Below are 22,480 nucleotides of genomic sequence, written 5' to 3' on the forward strand. Positions count from 1 at the left end.
GTGGCACCGGTGTGGCACTTGGTGGGCCTGCAAAGTCTGATTTGTGCCGAGCAGCTGGAGCGGCTGCGCGGGGAGCGTGGCTGGCTCTGCTCGCCACCCGGCTCCCCAGGAGCTGCCTCACAGCCTGCAGCTCGCTTTGGGGGACACGGGTAGGGCGAGGAGCCGGGGGCGCCCCGCCGGATCGGCTCGCCCAGCACCGGCCGAGGCCCGGTTGCTCCGAGGGACCGCTGCCCTGGCCCCGGCGGGCCGGCAGGACTCCATTTCCCAGCGCGCCCCGCGCCCCCCGCCGCAGAGGCCGGGCCGGGAAGATGGCGGCGCCCGTGTCGCCCTTGGTTACTGCGCGCTGCCTGTTGCGGGCTTCGGCGCGCCGCGCCCTTCGCCTGCTACCGGCGCCGGCCGCCGCCTTGCGGAGAGGTCAGTACCGCCGCCGGAGGGGGCTTGCCGGCCCTGCCCCTGCCCTCAGCCGGGCGAAGGGAGGGCGAGCGACGGGCTGCTCGAGCGCTCGGGGGAGCCGGTGCGACCCTCCCCGCTGCGCCGCGGGTCTCCCCTGCCCCGGCGGTGGGGGGGCCGGGCCGAGAGTAGGGGGTTTGCCGGCGCCGGGCGGGCGGCAGCCGCCGGTACGCGGCCCGTCCCCGCCGCGCTGACCTGCCCCGCTGCGTCCCCACGATCTCCCGGCTGGGCAGGTCGGGGCGGCCCGTCTGCCGGCCCAGCCGCGGAGGGGCCCCGCGTCCCCGGGCGGCGCGGTGCGGGGGGCTGGGGGCGGGAGCCGGCCCCGGCCCCCTGGAGCGGCGGGGGATCCCCGAGTGGCCCCGCCGCTTCCCGAGCAAAGGGCGTCGCTTTCCCTTGCGAACAGGGCTTCAGTGCGCCGCGGCGGCCTCGGGAGGCGCGGTGGGCGGCGGGGCCCTGCCGGGGCTCCCACCGTGCTGCGGATGGCTCCCGTGGGGCTTTCATCCCGTGCGGGGCCTCCCGTGGATAGATAGAGCCGAGCTCCGTCTGGCAGCCGTGCTGAAAAAGTCAGCGTAATACACTAGTTTGTGGGGATCTAGGTTTTGTTAACTTAGGCTTTGGCTAGAAGCAGGGGTCTTTTTTTTTCTTTAGTGAGAGCTATTCGTCCTCTGCCAGCCTGACACCGGTGGGGGAATTTGGTTGAGTTCAGGTGGGTGCCAGAGGTCTGAAGGTCAGCCAGCACATCTGGGAGCACTGGTACGTGCTCCCACACACATGTTATATTGTGACGGTACAATATTTATACATCCAAAGGAAAATGGACTGAAAATAGATTTGTTGATTAAATAAGCACTATGGCTACTACTACAGTGTATAAGTTTGGGTTTTTTAAAATTTGTTATTGGCCCAACACTTTACATTCACCTAGACTGTGTTTTATTACCAACATATTACCATTTTTAAAAAGTTGTTAGAGCAAATCCAGTGGCTTTAGCCATAGCTCTTCTACTTAATTGTTAAAAGGGAAGGTAGTCTCTTACATTTGTTGTTTGAGGACATCTGCAGAGGTGGGCAGCCATCATTGCATTGATTTATAATCTTGGTTTTATGATCAATGGTTTATAGTCCCTTATTTTTTCTTATTATTTGCTTTTCACACTTTTATACCATTTCCTTAATTAAAAGACTTCACAAGTAGCATTTGCGTAAAGTTGCAATCTCACTGGTACACTTTTCTGTCGTCTTCTGCATTCATCTGTGGGTCAGATTAAATGGGGTGTGCATGGAAATAGTACAAGTAGTCTTATTTCAGAATAATGTCACAGGCATGTGTGCAAAAAAGCAGAATTCTAGTTCCAACTCATGTTTCTCTAGAAGCTTAAGTGCTGCTTCACGTGCTGTTTGAATGAATAGGCGGCAAGGTTCAGTGATTGATTTAACTCGTATAATGAGACAAAGATGGGAGGACAGTCCTTGTTCTTGTGTCTTAGCTGCAAACTGCCTCATCAGATTTGAACTGCTTATTTCAGCAGGCGTGTTTTTTTCATTTGTTTTTACATGATATTAGCCTAACATTTTCAATTTGTGCAGATAAGTTAGGCTCTCCCCCCCCTCCCCCCCCCAGTATGGTTGGTTGGATTTTGCTTTTCTAAGCGTTCTATTAAGTATTGGAAAGTAAATAATTCTTTCAAATAGTCTCCTCTCCCATTCTTCTCATTAAGCATTGTAAAATATTTTGAAAGTATCAATTGTTTGGCATTATTATCGGACTATAGATGTATTTTCTGCTTTATAACCAACATATGATCTCTTTCTTGAGAAACTTAGGTGCCAAGTCTTTGTTCTTCTGCAGGTTTACATGTGTGCTCAACTTCAATTCATGTGCTTAGCTCATCGAAATCCTTGTACACCATGGGGCAGTTTACCTGTTTGAGATTGATTCTGCAAAATTTGCACATATATTTAATGAAAGATGAGACAAGGACATTATTATTATCTGCGGGTACTGGCATACAAAAAAATGGTCTTTTCTGATCTTATGCTACCTTCACTCCCAGGAAGGTAGCATAATAACCTTTGGAGGAAAATAACCTTTGGAGCTACAGGACTGTACCATTGCCCTTCCCTGTCACTGCAGTATCGTTTCTTAGATGGAAAGATTTTGCAGCATCTTCTGTTATCAGCTTAATTATGAGTTTAGTGAGGTCTCTGATACCACCGTCTGTCTGTTGATAAAAGTGCCCTGTAATGTCACAGGTCATCTTCTGTCATGGCAGCGGTGTTTCGTAGGCAATTTTAGCAGCTTTACATTAAGGGTTTGAGGCTTTGAAGCAGTTTGGCTTTACTGTGACCCAAATCCTATATTCTGAACTTCAGCTTGGCTTGTTGAAAACAGGACAGGTTTTAAAAGTTGCCCTCTGTTACGTTTTTTTGGTCTCTTGCCACACAAATTCCAGTGTTTGTGAAAAGCTCTCAAGGCAGAATTTGGTTTGCAGAGCAGTAATGAAATAGATGGGATTCCTGTATGGTGCCTTAACACTGGTTTAGCAGAACCTGTTCCGGCTTCTTGATTGTGACTGTCAGCAAAGGTGGTAGTTGGATGATTGTGGGGCCATTAACTTTAGTGCAGTTATAACCTCCATGAGTTTGGTTTAGATGCAGTTCTTGAACATCTATTAGTGGAAATATTTTTTATCTTTAAGACAACATTAATTAACCACTACAGCAAAGTGTCACAGGAAATGGTTAAATCTCCATCACTTATGCCTTTAGTATATATTTTCTTCAAAATATGCTGTAATCAAACACAATTCTTGAGTGTAGTTCAGAGGTAATTAGATAAATTTAACTTTCTTTATACTTAGAAAGGTCAATGTCGTCTTCCAGCCTTAATCTCTGTGAGTGAAAACTATTCTAATTATTCCCATGACGGAGGGGTTTGAAGCATACATACAGCACAAGGTTTAAAGGTGATTTTTTTTCAGTCCCCTCAAGTGCTTGTTGCAACTTTGTTTCCAGAATTAATAATACACATTTTCATATGTACTGTGAGTGACCCTCTAGTGACATGAATATTGTAATCTGAAGCATGACTTACCTTTTGCAATAAAAGGAATTCAGTTGCATTTGTTCGATCTTTGCTTCTTTATCTATCTGTCATGGTTTTCTTTTTTCTTTATATTTCATCCCATTACCGGTCTAGAATTCTAACCGTGTTTAAAAGATGTTTAGTTTGATGGCAGTAAGAAATTTTGCAGTCCAAATTTGAATTCATCTGTGGAAGTATAATACTTTTTCTCTTCCAGAAGTGAATCATCGTCATAAAATCATGTCTCTTGCATTACTTGAAAACTCACAGATTAATACATTCAAAATTGTCAGTTTCTGCAGTCATGGAAAGATAGCAAAGATGAAATTCATGTCAGGGAAGCCCAGGTTCTTTTCCTAGGGCCTGAAATACAGGGGAGACAAGGACCTCCTAGGATTTTTGTCATGGGAATTCTCTTCTGACAGATTTTAGACATCACAGTTCAAAACCTCACATAATGAAATCCAACTACTGGGGGGGGGGAAAAGTATTACCAGGGTGAGTGGTGTTTAGCTCGGTTACCCTTCTGTGCTCTCAACCTTCTGGCTGTTGTCAAGATCAGTTTTTGATATGCCACAACCTAGCTTCCATTTCAGATTGTCTTCTTACATAAATAACTCTAGTGCCTGCCTCAGCTGTGACTGTTGCTCTCATAAGCGGTGTCATTGAAACTTGCATGCCTTTTTCCTGTGTCATCTCAGACATCAGTTCTAAGTGGCGGTAGGAAAACTCAATAACATACTGATTAGTTTTTCAATTTGCTGCTCTTTTCCAGAGCAGAAGGTCCCTGGAGTTAAGAACACTTTTTATATTTTTATGTAGGTACTTGTCTTGCAGTGGTAAATTAATGCCAGTTTACTGAAGGTGTCTTAAGTTCCTCACTTTGAAGGAAATTTTTATAATTTCAGATTGGCATTTATACATTAAAACTTTTTTTTTTTTGGCTTTGGTGAGTTTTTTCCCTTGTATTTCTCCAAGATGGGACTTTTTTTGTGTATCACAGTAGGTCTTCACTGTGGCTTTGTCTGTGATCCTTGGATAGGCAAGCAGAAGGGCAAATGCAAGCAGCTAATTTTATGGCTTGAAATAAAGTGAGATTACACTTAAACATGTATGTTTTAGGAACAGGAATTGAATAAAAACCTGCAACCTGGTGGCAACTCTTAAAGAAACAGTGAATATCAGGCTGAATGTGGTAATATCCAACACTGTCGTGCAGTGTCAGATAGTTATGAATAAACATATATCTGTAGTTTTACACTGTTTTATGTAAAACCGGGTGAATAATGTACTTTTCTATGGTTGTATCTAGACGCTGCATAGAGGTAGAAGGTGATTTTTCTGAGTGTGACACTTAAAGAATTCAGAAGGGAGCTAGTAAAAATTGAGTAACAGTTTATGCAATACAAAGACTAGATAATGAAACAGGAAGAGATAAATGAAAACCCATCTTTTGCAGTATGGAAGAGAAGGCTGTAGGACTACGACTAATGCGCTGAATTGTAGGTGATTCCTATTCTAACAGTAGTTTCCTTGATACAAGATTATGGAAGGTGATTGCCTGGTACTCCTCTGCTATGTATTAACATTTCTAAAGTTTCCTTTTCTTTATCAGTTCAGGAATAGATTACTGTAGATGCATAGTCGTGTGAATGATTTTTCAATCTGTCCTACAGAATGCAGGTTAGAATGGAAGACCCACGTCTCTTTCTGTCTCTCAGGGTAGTTTATCACTTGAATAGCTGTCTTCTGTTGACGTAACTCTAAAACCTCTACATGCTTTTTAAGAGCACGTGCCTTTATTTTGCAGCTACAAGTTTGAGTTTATTACTTACCAGTTACTTGGTGATTCCTGGTAGTGTGTTATAGTGTAACCCGACCATATTTAAATCCCAGCATTCAATATTATTTTAGGAGAACAGTGAGTAATTTGTCCCATGAGATCCTCTGTCATCACTCACGTATACTCTCCATCTCTGTCACCTGTTACTTCCACTCCTGAGATGGGTAGCTGTAAGTACTTGTAATCTGAGACAAAAAACATTCTTCTGAGCAGTCCTGATGGTGTGCTTTGTCTGTGGCCGGGAAGGTCATGAGCCACAAACCCTTTCTTATCTCCAATTTTACAGTTACTGATGGCTTTATAGGTGCAATGGTATAATGGGGCACTGTCTGTCCTTCACATTGGAGCTCTCAGAGCCATCAAACTCTTGACGTTCAAAGGCACGGGTAGTTTAGAGTTACACATTGCAGGACTGAGGTTGACTTCATGTGGGAGTGGAGTGGTTGAAGACAAGATGAAAAAACTTTGAGAGATCATCTATGCCTTTTGCCCTTCCATTTGGAGTCAGGTCAGGTATTGCTGACCTGTTCCTGACAGATTTTTGTCAAACTTATTCTTAAAATTCACCCCCCATCAATGAAGGTTTTACAACTTCTAGGCTATTAATCGATTTTTGTTGCCTTAATTACAGTTATTAAGGTAACTGTGTAAATACAGTTTATTTCCTCTTCTCGGTACCCTGTGTGTATCTGGAGATTGCTATGTGCTTTAGTCTTCTCTAAAGGTTTTACTCAAGTTTTTGCAATAACAGACTTTGAACTCAACTCTCTGTGTGTGATCTCTTTAGCTAGGGATGAGCTAATTACTGTTAATTCATAGCAGTAACTCAGTTCCTTCAGGGCAGGAGAATTTGCTGTAATTATTGGCTGCAGATGTAAACAGTGACTGTCTTGCTTTGGAGAAACTAAGGTACTACTTAAAATAAATAAACATAATTTGATCTAATTGTTCAGTTTTATCCTTCTTTCTTATAACTATATTCATTTTATGTTTCTTATAATACCTTGAAACTCTTCTTGTGCCTCTTAGAACTTCTCTGTAGGTTGTGACCCATGGTTTAACCAACAGTCCTTTAAATCATATTCTACTCCCCCATTTAGTTCATACCTCTCATGAAATGTGATGTGAAAATTTAAAACTATATTCCAGGGCAGACTATACCAGTATTGGATAGAACATGTTTTTTTTTTTTCATATGTACTTATATTGCCCCTCATATGTATTCTTGAAAGTTTTATTTTATTTTATTTTATTTTATTTTATTTTATTTTATTTTATTTTATTTTATTTTATTTTATTTTATTTTATTTTATTTTATTTTATTTTATTTTATTTTATTTTCTAATAGTGTTATGGTGGTGCTCACTGTCAGTTTGTGATGCAGTGTAGCCCCTGTATCCCTTTCTGCAGAGCTGTTCTTTAGCTGGCCATTCCCCATCTCTTCAGTTATCTATTTCCCCTAAGCACCATACTTTGTCCCTGTTGAATTGCATCCTATTTGTATTAGAGCCTTTGTCCAGTTTGTCAGAATTGCCTTGTCTTCCAGGGTGTTTGCAGTCCCTTCCTGACTTGCTGTTATCTTTGTTCCCGGTTGATGTACTTTATTTTGCCATGTACAGGTAATGAGTGGAAATTCTGGATTGCACCAAGCTGAAAGCCCTCTCTGAAACTCTACTGCACATATGCACCTAGTTTAACTGTAGTAATTATTCATTACATGTAACTTTTCTAGCTGTTTTTGTACCTGCTCAAAAGTGATTCCATTTGCAGCTTAGTTTCCTACTTTATATATGAGAATGCTGTGTGACCCAATGACAAAAGTGTTACTGCAATTAAGATGTTTTTCTTCTACCTGCTAAGCATGTTACCTGATGAGAGAGGAAAACTTATTGATCTCACACTGTTCCTGAGGAGCTGGTGTTGCCTTTTATTTGTTATGTTGTTACCTTGTTAAATGCTTTATTAAAAGAAAAAATCTGCTTGTACTTGTTCCAGTGTTTTTGAGTGTTTTGAGGTTGTTTTGACTGACCTATGAATTTCTGGATTTGCCTTTCTCTCCTTCTTAAAGATAAAAATTGTTTCATTTTCCTAGTGTTTTGGAACCTCACCTCCCTTCAGTGAGGCATCAAAAAAAGCTTTTAGAGGCCATTGTGTTGCTTAAGAAACTTACCTAAAGCATTTAGGGATGAATTTCCTTAGATCTCACAACGTTCAAAATAACTATGTAGCTATGATACGTGTTTTTCCTACTCAAACCTGTTTATCATTGCTGCAAGTTGTGTTGTTCATGATCAAGTTTAACCTTTTAAATGACAGTGGAAGCAAAGAAGATAGTAAACACCTTTTCAGTGTATTCCATTGAGTTTCTGATCTTACAGTTTAGCAAGCTTTCTTCGTAATCCTGTATGTTCTTCCCTTTCCTAGTTATAGCTCACTTTATGTCTAGCAATTCTGCTATTTAAAAAACCACAAAACAACAACCAAAAAAACCCCCAGAATTCCTGCTTGGGCACATCCCTGTCTCATGTAGGCAGAAGATAATGCCAGCAGAGCAGGCTGTGGCATTACAGGGCTTCACAGCCATTGCCTTGCTTAGTGTGGTCTTTGAGTCTTTCAACTTGCTTCCGTACTCCTGTTCTGGTCTCCTGTTTGCTGGCTTTTAAATTATTTCTGTCTGGTTTAGCCCACCCCTCTCTACAGGATTAATCTATTCAGAGAAATGCAACAGCTCATCCAAATCTTACCACTCTCCAGCTGGGCTTTTTAGTGTCTGTGCTTGTTAATAATAAAAAGAAATGTTAAAACATACTATTAGAGGTGTTTAGTAGTAAAGTTAGAAGTCGATTAAATGAAAAATGAAGGGATAACATACTCTAGTGGTTGTATAGGTAAGTGATATATATGTCTTTGTGTAAACTATTAAGAATGTGTGTTGCTTATGAATATAAGAGGATGCTTTTCAAAACTTCTCTATTAATAATCTACTTTTCATTTTACAGCATACGTAGCTCAGGCAGATGAGAAGACAGTCCCCGGTACTCCAACAGATGCTAATGCCAGAGCCTTATTGGTTTGCAGTGGACCTTTAGAACATTATGACTTTCTGATTAAGCAAGAAGAGCTGAGGAATGATGAGCAACAAAGAAGAGTTGTGCAGCACCTGCAGAAGTTGCATGAGAGCCTTAAAGGCTACAGCATCAGTTCAAAAAATATTTTCTCAAAGGTAAGGTTTATAATGATAAAAATATTTTTTTACATTTATATTTTCTTATAAGAATGTGCTTAAAATACACATGTTTCTGTCATTAACGTGAGTCTTTTTTTTGCGGCTGAGTCTTTACAGATAGGTCATTGTTTATATTTGGATCTCTGTTCTTTCTTTTTTGGTTTGTATAAATCTAGATCTCTGGCACTGTAGAAGTAACCAAATTAAATATTATTGAAATAATTCTACAAGAAAATCTGATATTTTGGTTATGTCCATCATCCGCCTTTCCAAAAATGCCATTTGGCAATAGGAGAGAGGGGCCTAGACCAGGTTTTACTTCTCAAGCACTGGTGTAACACGTGTGTTTGGGCTACACATACTGAGCAGTGATGTTTTGTGTTCTAGAAGTTCTTCCATTAATGTAAGTGAAACTAGCCAGCAGAGTCTAAATAATTCAGCTTTGCAAAACCTTATAATACAGGTCAGACGTGACTTTTTTTAAAAAAATGTCCATTCTCTCCAGTGTTATTAGTCTCCAGGTGAGGTATGGAAAGAAGGAAGAGGTGTGATCTGCACCCCAGTTGCATTTTTTGGGGGCATCACAGCTCCTTTTCAAAGTATTAACAAAAATTCAGACACATCCCTGTTGCATAGTGCCTTAGCAACCATAGTGCCTTAGCATTAGTAATGCTAATAGCCTGCTGTTGCAGCTCTGTAGCGTTTCCCTGAGGCTGTTGACACAGTGTTTTCCAGAGTGTCTGTGGCAGTATTTTTCATGTCTTGTTCTCATGCTGTTATTCTCAGATTGTTGCTCTTGTGGCCTTGCACCTGCAAATCTTGATAGCATTGTTACAGCAGGTTCTTGTGGGAAGCAATGAGACCTGGTGTGAGAATCCTCCCTCAGCTTTCCTTGTCTCTTGTTGTGTAGATATGAGTTTATATCCCAGAAGACCAAACATAGCACCCAGCAAAGTAGATAAGACATTTAATTACTTGGTAAATATTAGGCAATCTTAGACGTGCACAGAAGCTGAAAGACCAGTGAATAAGCTTTATTTGCACCTGATTAACATATTCCAGTCAGCACGAATAGTCATAACATGGCGAGGGGAAACAACAAGAATAGGGCATTTGAGTCTGGTGATAAAAGTATAGCACTGGGAAAAAAGCATGGCAAAATATTTATTGCTATTATTATCTTTACTTTCCCTGCCTGCACTGAAGAGATGCCTCCTTGCCCCTCAGAGGAGGATTTCTGGAAGCTGTCACTGCTCTTCCCAGCCAGCCGCTGAGTGTTTTCCTTTTTCTTTTTCTCTTGCACTGATTTTGGTTTTATTTTTCATCAGAAGTAACTTTCACATTTACTGTCAACATATGCCATCAGCTGAAAACCTTGGTAATAAATCTCCATGTCAGGCTTTCTCAGCATCCTTTATGGAACACACCTCATCTCATGGGCATAAATCTAAATATCTAACTCTACTGAGCTTGTTACCTAACCATATACTTCCCATTACAGCTCCAAATTATCCTATTACCTGGCATAAATACTGTATTTTGTTTGCATGACAAGCCTAAATGACGTACGATGAGATCAGGGGAGCCAAAGCCTACAGGGCTGAAGTGCTTCTAAATGACATGCTGTCCTCTGCCCTTTATGGGAAATGACAAGTTACCACTCTAAGGCTCTTGTGATGTATATTAGCTTCAAGGCATGAAAAAGTAAAGAAGAGAATGTTGGTATGAGAACAAGTATTATACCTGTAAATGGCCTGTGTTATACCTGTAAATGTGCCTTTTTCAAATAGGCAAGTATAGCAGGGTGCAGAGCATTGGGACACATGCTGGCCTGTCAGACTGCCTCCAATGTCCCTTGAAGGCTTTAAACTCGTATATGTAGCTGGAGATCATGGAGCCGGAGTCCAGCTAATCATATGCTTGACTGGAAATGCCGTAAATGTCTTCCTGCCTCCTGATGAAAGGAAGCAGACTAAACACCTAGGAAGGACCTCTTTTTTTTTTTATTGAGATACAATGAGAAGAAACCTGAATGGGAAATAATTCCATGGAGCACAAGTCAGGCACTCTGGAAGGGAAAACACAAGAGTAATGAAGACCAGGAAGCAAAGCGCTAAGGCAAGACTGCTGCTAGAGGAGAATGAGCGTGTCTTTGGAAGTTCTGTTCTGGAAGCAGTGGAGCTGATCATCCTTATGGGTCCCTTCTGACTTGAGATACTCTGTGACCCAGCTTTAAACAGGGGGTTTGGCTGCATGATCCCCTGAAGACCCTGCAACCTAACACGTTCAATGATTCTAAGTCTGATGTGGGGGTTGGAGCCAAAAAACGGTTTGGGGTATATTTTTGCCCGCTCTGGCTGGTGGGTCCGCTCATCACGTTACCTAAGTTTTTACTTTTGGGATTTCTTTAATTAAAATTATTAAAAGCATAAAACCAGTGTAAAAATGATAGACATAATCTGAAAACTGTATGTTTATGGTATTTTAAAACGTTTATACTGTATTTGGTTGTGTGCCTGCAGATCCATGTTGTCTTGGTGCTTTTGTAGGCTAACTGTTGAGCCTAAACCAGCCTCCTGATTCAGTCTGGGCAAGTACCAAGTAAAAAAGTAAAATTTCTTCTTTCAAAAGTGGTTATTGCTTATTTTTGTTAGCCAAACCAATATGGTAGTGTGCCTGAAAGAGAACAGTTTTTGCATAAGTGTAAGGAGATTGAGCTGGATTCAGCTTGCCAAACTACTTCTGTAAGTGTAATCTAGCAGGCCAGAGTTTTGTATCTTGAGGGTGCTCGATGTGAAAAGTTTGGGGTGGGTTTTTTTTTTTATTTGGTTGGGGTTTTTTGTTGTTTGCTTGTTTTTTATCTGGGCTTCTTTTTAGCCTTAGGTGTTGGGCTCAATCTTTTAAATTGCTTATCTCAAAATAGTCTTTAGAACATTGTACCTGGACTGTAGAAGAGGAGGTAACTCAAAAGGAAGCCAGTTATCTGGCTTGCTCCTATGTTGTCTTTTGGACATACTGCCAGACTTTTATTCATTTTCATTCTTTAGAGAAAATGTTATGATGAAGGTGTTGATCTTGCTGTTAAACCTGAGGATCAGTAGGCTACAGCATTTTGGTCTTTCCTGGTAAACTGTTTTGGACATTTGTATATTCTGTTCTAAAAGTGCTGCCTTTGAGAATAGTTTTGAGAGCTGACTTGTGTTAAATGGAGTGCCCTGAATCATTATAGTTGTTAGAGCAGGTGTCTTGTAATGGCTTTGTAGATCAAGCATTATGTGGGTTTGTTATTTACTGTTTCTTTGATTGGGAAGCATGAATAGGGAAGAAAGTCTTTATTGCAGAGAACAAATACCAATCTTATTCTATTTAGGAAATTGTGATGCTACTTTGTCCCTGTATAAGAGCGCTAATCTCAGTAAAGCCAGCCTGACTGATACTTTCTTAAAAGCAAAAAGTCAAATGCCACTTTTTAAGTTGAGAATGTGGTTTTCACTAGTTCGTTTAAAGCACTCCTCTCTTTCATTTAGCATTGCTTCAATTCCATGCTTTCATTTTAAACCAGCTTTTAAAAATTGTTGCATGGATCGCTGATAGCTGGGAACTAATGCCACAGTCAGTGAGAAGCAGCTGTAGAACTACTTACTATTGGGATAAGTGTTGGTGCAGTTTGAGGTTTTTCTTGTAGAGCTTGATGTCTCTGTGGAAATCTTAAGATGATTGATAACCAGGTGGAGCAGTATGGTGCTGTGCCATACATCAAAACCCAGGAAGGAGGAGGGCAGTGCATTTTCTGTAAATCTGTTAAAGCATAGTAGCATGTGTAATTAAAACAAGTTACGATTCATGATGGAGAAGTATCACAACATCTTTGTTTCTCTTCTGCTGTCTTTGAGGAGGTTATTTGCCAGTTCAATGTCATAGAGAGACTGATGCATTTCACTCGTAAGAGAGAAGCAGCAATATGTTTATTGCTATAAAACAGGTATTTAACAAAGTTTGATAGTAAATGCAACAGTGGTTTAACAGGATTTGATGGCAAGGTACACTTGCTTATTTACTACATAGTTTTGTTTGACCCTGTCCTCTGTTAGGGAGACCCTCCTGTTGAGACACAAGGTTCGGAGAGGACTCCCTTGCATTCTAAATGCCTTCCCTTAGAGGAGTCTAGGTGTGGCTAGATCCAACCTAAGTCCTGGACTTGGTCAACAGTTTATGTCTGAAAGGCTATACATGCGCAGTCAGTCCTTTATATCACTTGGCTAAGATTACAAAGCTTCTGTGAGCCTATTCCCAATTCACTTACCAAGTGTTTGATGCGATAAGGATTGTCTCAACCTTGAGGAGGAACCTTGAGAAGGCATCCCTACTTGAGTGGAGATCCTGGTGTGTAGACCGCTGCCGTGCAGGAGACCTCAAAGGGCTCTTGGGCTGCTCGCTATTTATGTGGGTAAGATGACTGAGTCATGGTCATATTTACATACTAACTGGAGACGTTAGTTTCTTCTGAATTTGGCTTGAGTTGGACATGGACCAGCACTGTGGTCAGGTGGGCGCATTGCTGTAAATTAGCCCTTGGCTATTGTGTTGTAATCTGTCTCCCCCGAATCCGCTTTGAGCTGGATGCATCCATCATGACTGCCACTGGTAGTTAGTGCTTGAGCAGGGTTACAGGAAAAGGTGAGGTTGGGCAGCAGGGAGCACATCATCACATTCAGAGTTCCTTTTGAGATAAAACGAAGCCAAATAAAGTACGCTTTAAATTCTAGTGCAGGCCAGGTTTTGCTTCAGCAAAGTTGTAATCAACATCCTTAACAAAGGTTTTAATCAGAATAAGACTCAGAGCTGTGAACAGGTAGTTGGTAAAATCATAGCCATTCAGCACTATGCCAACATGCCAGCTGTAGACAATGGCATCATATGCTTGTCATACGTCTGCATCTGTCGAGGAGTTTTCTAAGTAAGCAAAATATATGTTTTTCTATGATGGACTTCAGGGTAGGAATACTGTTGCAGACTTGGTTCAGTTTTGAAGAGTAGAACAAAGGGTTTTTGTGCCAACAGGAGGTAGTGAGTACTGCTCTCTGGAACAGGCCTAGGTTTAATAGGATTTGTGTAGGCTTACGGGTTGAGGTAGTTCATGTAACTAGAAGGCGTCTCCAGGAAGTACTAATGATATAGAGCACAGATAAATCCTGTATTCATGAAGAGCTCATTGGCACTCTACTGGTACTTTGTAACTCTGAATATGCTATGAAGTAAAAGATAAACCTTATACTATAGGTGCTAATGATTGTTTTTATGATAAAATGATTGGCATTGGTTTTGCTTAAGATTTTATACTTAATGGATTTTAACAGACGTAAATGAAACAAATGGATGTATTTTAAATTACTCAAGGACTTGTTTCACTTATTTCCAAAAACTTTAATCAGTTACATATAGTAGTTTGTAGATTGACTTTTTGCTTTTTCAAGAGGTTTCTAGCAACTTCACTAACCTACTTTGAGTATGAAGTCTCCTGAAAGCAATCTATTACAGCTTCTTAGAAATAAAAAATAGTGCTGCATGGCATTTCAAGCATGCTCATTTTTCATGGCTCTGTCATTGAAGAGAATGTGGTTGAGAGGTTGCAATGAAGAAAAGGGGGCAGAGAGGGAGAGATAGAAGCCTCTCTCTGTCTACCTATCCTGTAGTCTGGTGTTCTCTACTTTATTGCATGATTTCTTCTGTGATAGAACTGCTGAAACCTCTTCTAAAATAACAGTTATTCTAGAAATAGAAACTTCTTGCTCTTCCAAACCATTACAAGAATAGTCTGCTTTGGGTTTAGTTTTGTTCTTCATTTGTCACTTTCGATATACATAGTTTTGTTCACTAAAATATGGTAAAAGTAGGATTAGGGAGAAATATTTATCAGATATAATAGAAGGATTTCAGTGTTTATCTGAGAGACTTGCATTACCTCACAGGCCAAAGCTTTCTGAAATCAGTAGCTGGGGAACACATGACACCAGCCATTTCCTTTATGATAATAAAAATATGGGGCTTTTTTTCTATAGTGTATTTTTTTGGGGGGGACATCAGCTTAGAATGAATTTGAGGGGAAAAAACAATTAGTCTTGCTGCAAACCAGGTAGGTTTCTGTTTTTCAAAATTATTACTTGAATTTGAACAGTGACTTTGATGTTCAACTTGGTAAAAGCATGGCCTTGTATGTTGAGATATCTTGAGATTCTCTGAATTGAAGTTCAAGGCCATAAGAGTTTGCATAGACATTTCAGATCTCTAGCTTTTCAAAATAATACCAATTGGGACATCTTAAGAGTTGTTGAGTTGCTGTACTAATGACTTGACCTCACTTATAATTAAGCTTATTTCATCTTTTGAAAAGAGGTATGAACAGTAGTAAACACCATTCAAGGCCTTGAAAATGTCTTCAGCTACAACAGCAACCAAAAAGGAGGTCTAAAAGAATGAGAGAAAGCAGCAGTTTTGTTAGTGTTTAAAAGCAAATCTGCTGTTTGGAGACTTTGCTCTTGAATTTTGCATATTTAATTAACCACCTTATTATTGATATGTATTTTCACCTGAAAGTTTCCCAAATCAGTGTGTAAACATTCCCAGAAAATGAGGCGCTTGCTTCTGGTGTCTGAGGCGGGGAGTATGGGAGAAGGTGGGAAGACGTGGCACATAAAGATATTTTAAAAAGAATAGGAAGTTGTCAGAATGAAGGAGATGTTTTGACCAATATAATTCCTTAGGTGAGGTAAGATATTGCTTGATTACAGTGAAGTTTCAATAAAAAAGAAAAATCTGACGTGATAGAATCAAAGCAAGGAATGCGGTTTTGAAACAGGAATGTGTAAAGCATTTTGGTAGTAGAGGAGAGAATTCTGTAAATCTGGGAACACTAATGTGTGTGTCTTCTCATGGAAATGTAACTATTTTAGCATATGAATGAATTTTCAGAGAAAAGTCTTTAAGTCAACTGATCTATGAATGGAAAAAGGTTCCTACTGTAGCATGTCCTGATAATAAAGAAACTTGATGAAGCACTTAAGTTATGCTTTCGTAAGTTATTGCAAAAAATGTTATGGGAATTAAGAAACTTAGAGGACTCAAGGGATTTGACACATTTGGGGTGATGCCCTCATTTGAAACGATGGGGTGAGCATTCAAAATATATGTTTAAAAATTCCTAAATTCTCCCCTTCAAACTCAGATTTTTTGCATCCCTTAATATCTTTGGGTTTGTACATTTCAAATATTAACTTTAACATCCTTAGATCTTATTGTTGCAAAACCAGATTTATTGTCAGCCATTTGAACATGATTATGCTGAGACCCCCAAATACACCTCAGGATAATATGGAAGCAAGGGGCAAGGACAAGCTCATTCATTTAGTTTGTAGTCCTACATGTCCCATTTTTCTTCCTTCTCTCCCAGAAATAAACAAGAGCACCCTTATTTTAGGGTAACTGGAGGATCTTCTGCATTTTATCTCCCTCCTTGTTCTTTTGGAGTGTGTGTTTCAATAAAACCAAGATCAGTCTTCTGCTTTGTTCATCCCCATGTACTGCTGGCTTTCTTGACTGCTTGCTGTGCTCTAAGTTGAGCCAACAGCATTGATCGGATTTTATGATAAATCCTAGTGGAAGAAGTTGCTCTTTTGCTTGCACAACTTCCGGGCTTCAGAAGATGCAAAAATAATTTAAAAAAAAACAACAAAACCCCCCCCCCCAACATCTTACGATTGTGCAGAACAGCTTGAAACCTGTAGGATGTCTGAGTTTCAGTATTAAAAGTCTACTGATTGAGTTTACTTTTTTAAAATAAAATGTATACTAAAAAACCCCAACCCCAAAATATAAAAATAAATTCTTAGTATTATACAATACCTGACAGGATTGTGGAATTAAGTATCCTAAAAGTGGCAGTAGTGTCATTTCTGGCAGAAGTATACAAAAGACAACTTTGCTTGGAACTAAAATATTTCCTACAAATTTTTTCAGTTGCTCAAAGAGGATAAGAGGTTTTCTGCCATTTGATTTGCTTTTAGAGATGATCAACTTCGGCAAATGTTTGGACCTGCCACAATATCCATAGGTTTGGGTTTTTTTTCAAAGCAAATAGATATCACTCAAATTGCTGTCTTCACAAAAACTAATTCATTATAATTTCATAATTTGATTTCTTTAAATGAAACAAAAGTTGGTTTAGACTATTATGGAGCCCCAGCCATTATATTTATTTCCTTTAGCCAAAAAATCCTTTTACTGCAACGTATTTTCTAGAAATGGTAAGTGTTGGAGTGAAAATAAAATATGCCTGAAAAGACAAACTTCAAGATGGTTAAATGTAATTAATATACACTTTACAATGGAAAAATGGTGTAAAAATGTAGGTGTTACTACTTGTTTTGGTTATATAACCTTTATAAAAGATAGGTAAAGCAGTACTCTAAACATTGATTTGTTTTTCTAGCTTTCTGTCATTCATTGTGAAACTGCAAATCACATTAATACAGCCTTTTTGCGTCATAAATTTAACACGTTCGTCTTTTGTCATGTTAAAATCACTGTTGTTAATCTCAAATTAAAAATAAAGAAATTCCTATGACTGTCTCTCTCATTCGGATTTTTTTCCCATTTATCCTTTCTTCACTGTGTAACTTTGAGCATCAGTAGTTTTAATGAGCGCAAGCTCTTAAAAAGTACACGCTGAAAAATGTTCGTCAGTTAAATTGTCTTGCAGTGCTTTCAGAGCACTAGTAAATAGTTGCAGCCTTGTCTATTAATGGAACGGTTTCAGAACATCTGAAACGCTGCTCAACCATAGATTGATGATACAAATTTTTGATTATCCTGTTAATATAGCTCTAAATTAAATCTATAAGTGGGTCTTATATAAGAGCTACGCTTGCATATTTTCTGAATAAACTGGTACTATAGACCTGAGACATTATCTCTCTACCTTTTGGTCATGTATTTTCTTTCATATTTAATTAGTGTTTTGCTACTGACTCCCTGATTTCTTTAACATGGCGCTGTATTTTGGAAAGTGCTTTAAATTCCAGTTGTTTAGCAATTACCCAGCTCCAAATGAGATCACAGGGTTGCAATTTTAATTTTCCTCTGTTTTGGCGCTGCTCATAGAACTCTGAAAGTGGAGCACTGTAGAAGAGTATTTAGTTATTTAGAGTATTTAGTATTTTGTGGATGTTAATTCAGTTTCATGGATTTGATGAGAATTTTAAGATTTCCAGTTTTTGAGAAACTGTTTCTTTCTAAATTTATACTTGGAAGTGGCTATCCACAATACGGGGGGGGAGGGAGGGAAACTGCTTCAATGTCACGATGTTATTCCAAGTTTTTCCATAAAAATATATATTTGAATGTATACATAGTGAATAGAATAAACCATCAGATGTCGTAACATATGTCCTGAGCAATATGAAGAGATTAAAAATTCTTAAGCAGTATTCATTCAAGGTAAATATAACTCACCTGAGAACATGATTAATAAAAGGCATACTTTGAAAATAACCTTATATATATATATACACACACAGAGATATACACGCATGTGTGTATAGGTACATATTTTCACCTATACATATTTTTACCATGTGACTTGACTCCATTGATTTTAATCATGTTTAAGCCAGAGACAATTCTGCATTTAAGGCTCAAAGTGGAGAGAAAGGTGACCTACAATGCTTGCTGGCTTTCTAAATACTGATTTTCTGAATCCTAATGGTTTATATCTTAGAGCTTTAATAGGTATATAGTGCATATATCTATGAATACTACAATACTGCTTAAATCCTTTTTCCTAGGACTGTTTGTTCAAATGGCTTAATGAGGAAAAGGATTTGTTTTGATTACGATAATCAGGAAACATTTAATCATTTTATATGTCTTCTGGTAAAACGGCATGTGTGCTAGGACTGGGGATGGGGATATTTTCACAGTGATAAAAAAACCCCAAACAACCCTATCCCCGCATATATGTTTGGCCTCTTTTATAGAATTTGCACAAATACAATATTAAGATAGCTTACTGGTTCTAAGCTAATGATTTATTCAAGGTTACACTTTGCTAGCTAGTGCTACTTTGGTGATTAGTGTAGCTACTTTTTTACTTCACCACAGCAATGTGCTTGCTTTTCTTTTACCCCATATTCATATTTATTATTTTTCTCTTGATTTGCAGCTCTTTGCAAAAAACAAGCCTCCAAAAGGTCTTTATGTCTATGGAGATGTTGGTAAGTTTCAGTTGTATCAATTCCAATGGAGTTTTTTTCGAAATGCATGTTTATTCGAATTCTGAAGTGTCTTAAAAGCTTTATGTTTATGTGGCATTCTTGCTTTAACGAATTTTCGAGGATTAGTTTTCTGCCACATTATCATGTTATTTAGTGCAGGTGCACTCTGAATTCTGGAAGCTGTTGGACTGGACTACATTGCCATGTGTAGGTTTTTTTGCATTACCCACTCCCTAATATTTAAGAATGCATTTTAAGAATTTGGGAAGTAATTGAGGGGGCTGTGGAGAGTATTTATATACTCTAATTGTGACAGTGCAGCATTAAAATGTACTTGCTTTTCAAAAGGAAATACTAAGGACGTTTTCTGGATGCTTATGGAGCCATTTGTCCAACCTTTGGACTATCTCTGTATGGATCAAAATTTTAAATCAGAAAAATAAAGATGTAGTTGTTCCAAGGTTTTGAACAACAAATATAACTGTTCTTCACAAACAGTCTGGCCTTGTACTTACTCTGTGGAAGCATATAGTTTCATTAGTTCAAAGCTAATGAACAATCATTATTGTAATCAGTATGTAATGTTCTTAAATTAACTACCTATTGGGTGTGTTCTTTTGTTTTTTATTTGAAGGCACAGGAAAGACAATGGTGATGGACATGTTCTATTCCCACTTAGAAGTAGAAAGGAAAAAGAGAGTCCATTTTCATGGCTTCATGCTAGATGTACACCAGAGTAAGTGCAGACCCAGGTATTTATAAGAATTTTGTGAAACATGGTATCTGTTAAAAAGTCTGTCTCATTCTCATATTCATATTAATTGGTGTAATTCTAAGAATTTAAGAAAATAAAGTAAAAACTAGAAGTTAAAGGATTTCAGCATTGTCTGTCATACCAGAGTAGATATTAATTGCATATTATTTCTGAAGTATCTTTTCTCAAAGATTCTGTATACCTGATTGTGTAGTAAACTTGGGTGTGTATATAGGATTAAATCCTTAACTAAATGTTCTCCAGTAACCAACTACCTTACATGCAATCTGAAGAAGACAATTGCTAAAACTGAAACAGTAAAGGTTAAATTCAATCTGCATTTTGAATCAGCAATAACTAAACCAGGTATAAATGCCAAAGAGAATGAGAACTGTTCTGGCTGGCAAACTTAGTAATACTATCAGTAATTTAGAGGAAAAAATAATAGAAGGAAGTTCATCCGAAGTGTCAGAAGATATTTCTGGCAGGGTGAATAAGGCAAGTCGTTTTCACTGAGACACTGGTTTAGATATTTTAAAGTTTGCTTCTGTTTCTAAATTCTGTGACCTTAAAATACTGTGAAATTGTTAAATGGCGCTGTAATTTACAAGTATTTTAATAGCTGCATTTTTCTTGGGAAGCTTTCATCAGTGTAACCAACTTCTGCCCCTTTTAGTGCCCTCTTTTCTGTCACCGCTGGGTCACTGTTAAGAGTTTTTGTTTCCATTTCTTGTCATCTGTGCTTAATCTTAACAAAGGTTACTTCTTACTGCAGGATCTTTTGTTTTCTGAATGCTTGTTTATAGCCAGATGGAATGCAATCCATGAGACAGGGAAGTATGGATGTAATAATCTTACTTTGTGCCAGTATCATCGTTACATTTTAAAATATAACTGTGTTGCTATGTCTGCGTTCTTTTAACTAAATGCATTCTGAGTATGCCTTCAGAGCTTGCAATGCACAGGGCTGTGCCATTGATTCGTAATCACCGTAAGGGTTTTTCATACTCAGAAGATTAAGACAGAAAATGCCAAATTACAAAGTGAAACTGAAACTAAGGTAATTAATTGGAGCAAGATAAAACTGTAATTCATATCAGTTTTAAAATATGAAGTATAGGTGCCTAGCATTCAGGCATTCTTTGTTTTTTGTTTTAGATATTTCTAAACAAGAATACGAATCACAGAATCTGCAAGCTTTGATAGTTGCCTGGATGTGTTTGAAAACTATTTTGCTGTCTTGAAATCGGACTAAATTTTAAGCTTTTTTTTTTTTTTACTGGACTGGGTTACTTGTTTTTTGGTAGCTAAATAATTTTGTTCTCCCTATCTTAGAAAAAGAAATATTTGTTCTTTTCCATTTATCAACTCTAGGAATACATCGCCTTAAGCAGAGCTTGCCAAAAAGAAAAGCAGGATTTATGGCCAAATCATATGACCCTATTGCACCAGTCGCAGAGGAAATAAGTGAAGAAGCTGCTCTCTTATGTTTTGATGAATTTCAGGTGAGAAGTCAGAGATCACTCATTTGCTTCAGGGGCAACTTCATAAATTTACTTTTAATCTTAAAATATGACACAGGTTACTGCCAATACAGTATTTGAATCACTGGCTGGTAGTAAACTGTAGAGGTTGAAGTGTAGAAACCATTTCACAGTTTTGAAGATGATGGAGTTACAGATTTTATTTATTTTTTTTTCTCCCAGGAGATAAGATGCAAGTTAGCAGTGTAGGTCGCCCTATGATGCTTTCTTCTATCAGTCTAGTTACTGGTCATACAAGAGGGTATTAGAGTTTGAAAGGGTTGTGAGTACTTCAGGGCCGGGACCATCATCCTGTACTGAGTCTATACAGTGCCTGGGAGAGTAGTCATTTGATACTTGCTTGGCATGCCTGGTCTTTGCTGTAGTTTATATAATGCAACAAAATCATCTCAATGTGATTAAGGATGTGGAAATAACATGTCAAATTCAACCTAAATTCTTTCATAGAGTTACTGGAGCCTTTGGCATGGCAGTGCCACATTATATCAATGTAACTAACATTTTTAAGGAACTTTTGTTGAATTAAATGTGAAAATTAAAAAGAAACTCATAAAATTATCTTTGTCCAAGCAGACTTGGTTGTTTCAATTGTTTTACACAGCTTGTGAATTTTGTTTTAAAGGCATGTCACCAATTTAAGTTAGAATTGCTGTGTAAAAAATGTTAGGAGGGAGGCTAGAGGTGTTTGGCAGCTCTAATCAGCCGAGATTTTTTTAATTCAGAGAAAAAATGCAGAGCAAGTTAAGAACAGATCTGTGTTAGTTCTCAAATCGCCAGTAGGAAAAGAATCATGTATTAACTATGAATTGTCTTCTGCTTTTAAAATAATACATTACTGAAATGGATAGAGCAATTTATATTTCCTAGCTATTATTTTACAAGCCTGTGCACCTGAGAAAATAACCAGTTTATTATCAGCTCCCATGAAGGGGATTTTTGTAGCTGTAAAGTAGTAGGTGTTCTTGTTTTAATTACTCTTGCATTTTTTTACAAGGGGTAGTCCTGTGATCTATGATTTCAGAATGTTTTGGATCATTGCAATTGCTGCTCTTGGATAATTTAAATTGTGCTTTATCTCATGAATATGAATGCTGTGCTTCCAAAACTTGCAGTATAAAATCTAAATACAGAGACAGTTGTATTTACACTATGAAGAAATGGGAACGTTTGAAGAGGGAAGGGAGGAATGTAATGACAAATGCTCAAATGGTAGGCAGGGGCATCTTTACCATGGATTGGTGTAAATACCTGCTTTTCAGTATAAATGCCCACTGCTTTCATATCCTGGTGGTGCTGTGTTTCCAGACTGT

At 38.7% G+C, this 22,480-nt stretch overlaps 1 protein-coding gene across 1 annotated transcript in view; it reads left to right on the plus strand.

Moving 5' to 3' along the window:
* The first annotated feature begins 286 nt into the window (after positions 1–286).
* Positions 287–22,480, plus strand: part of AFG1L (AFG1 like ATPase) — a 74,280-nt gene continuing 52,086 nt past the window's right edge. The window contains exons 1-5 of the mRNA XM_075087405.1: positions 287–414; positions 8,378–8,601; positions 18,821–18,872; positions 19,507–19,608; positions 21,001–21,131. Coding sequence (XP_074943506.1) covers positions 309–414; positions 8,378–8,601; positions 18,821–18,872; positions 19,507–19,608; positions 21,001–21,131 — 615 coding nt within the window. The 5' untranslated portion in view covers positions 287–308. The remainder of the gene's footprint in view (positions 415–8,377; positions 8,602–18,820; positions 18,873–19,506; positions 19,609–21,000; positions 21,132–22,480) is intronic.

The sequence above is a fragment of the Phalacrocorax aristotelis genome, chromosome 3 (assembly GCF_949628215.1).
Source record: "Phalacrocorax aristotelis chromosome 3, bGulAri2.1, whole genome shotgun sequence".
Classification (NCBI taxonomy): Eukaryota; Metazoa; Chordata; class Aves; order Suliformes; family Phalacrocoracidae; genus Phalacrocorax; species Phalacrocorax aristotelis.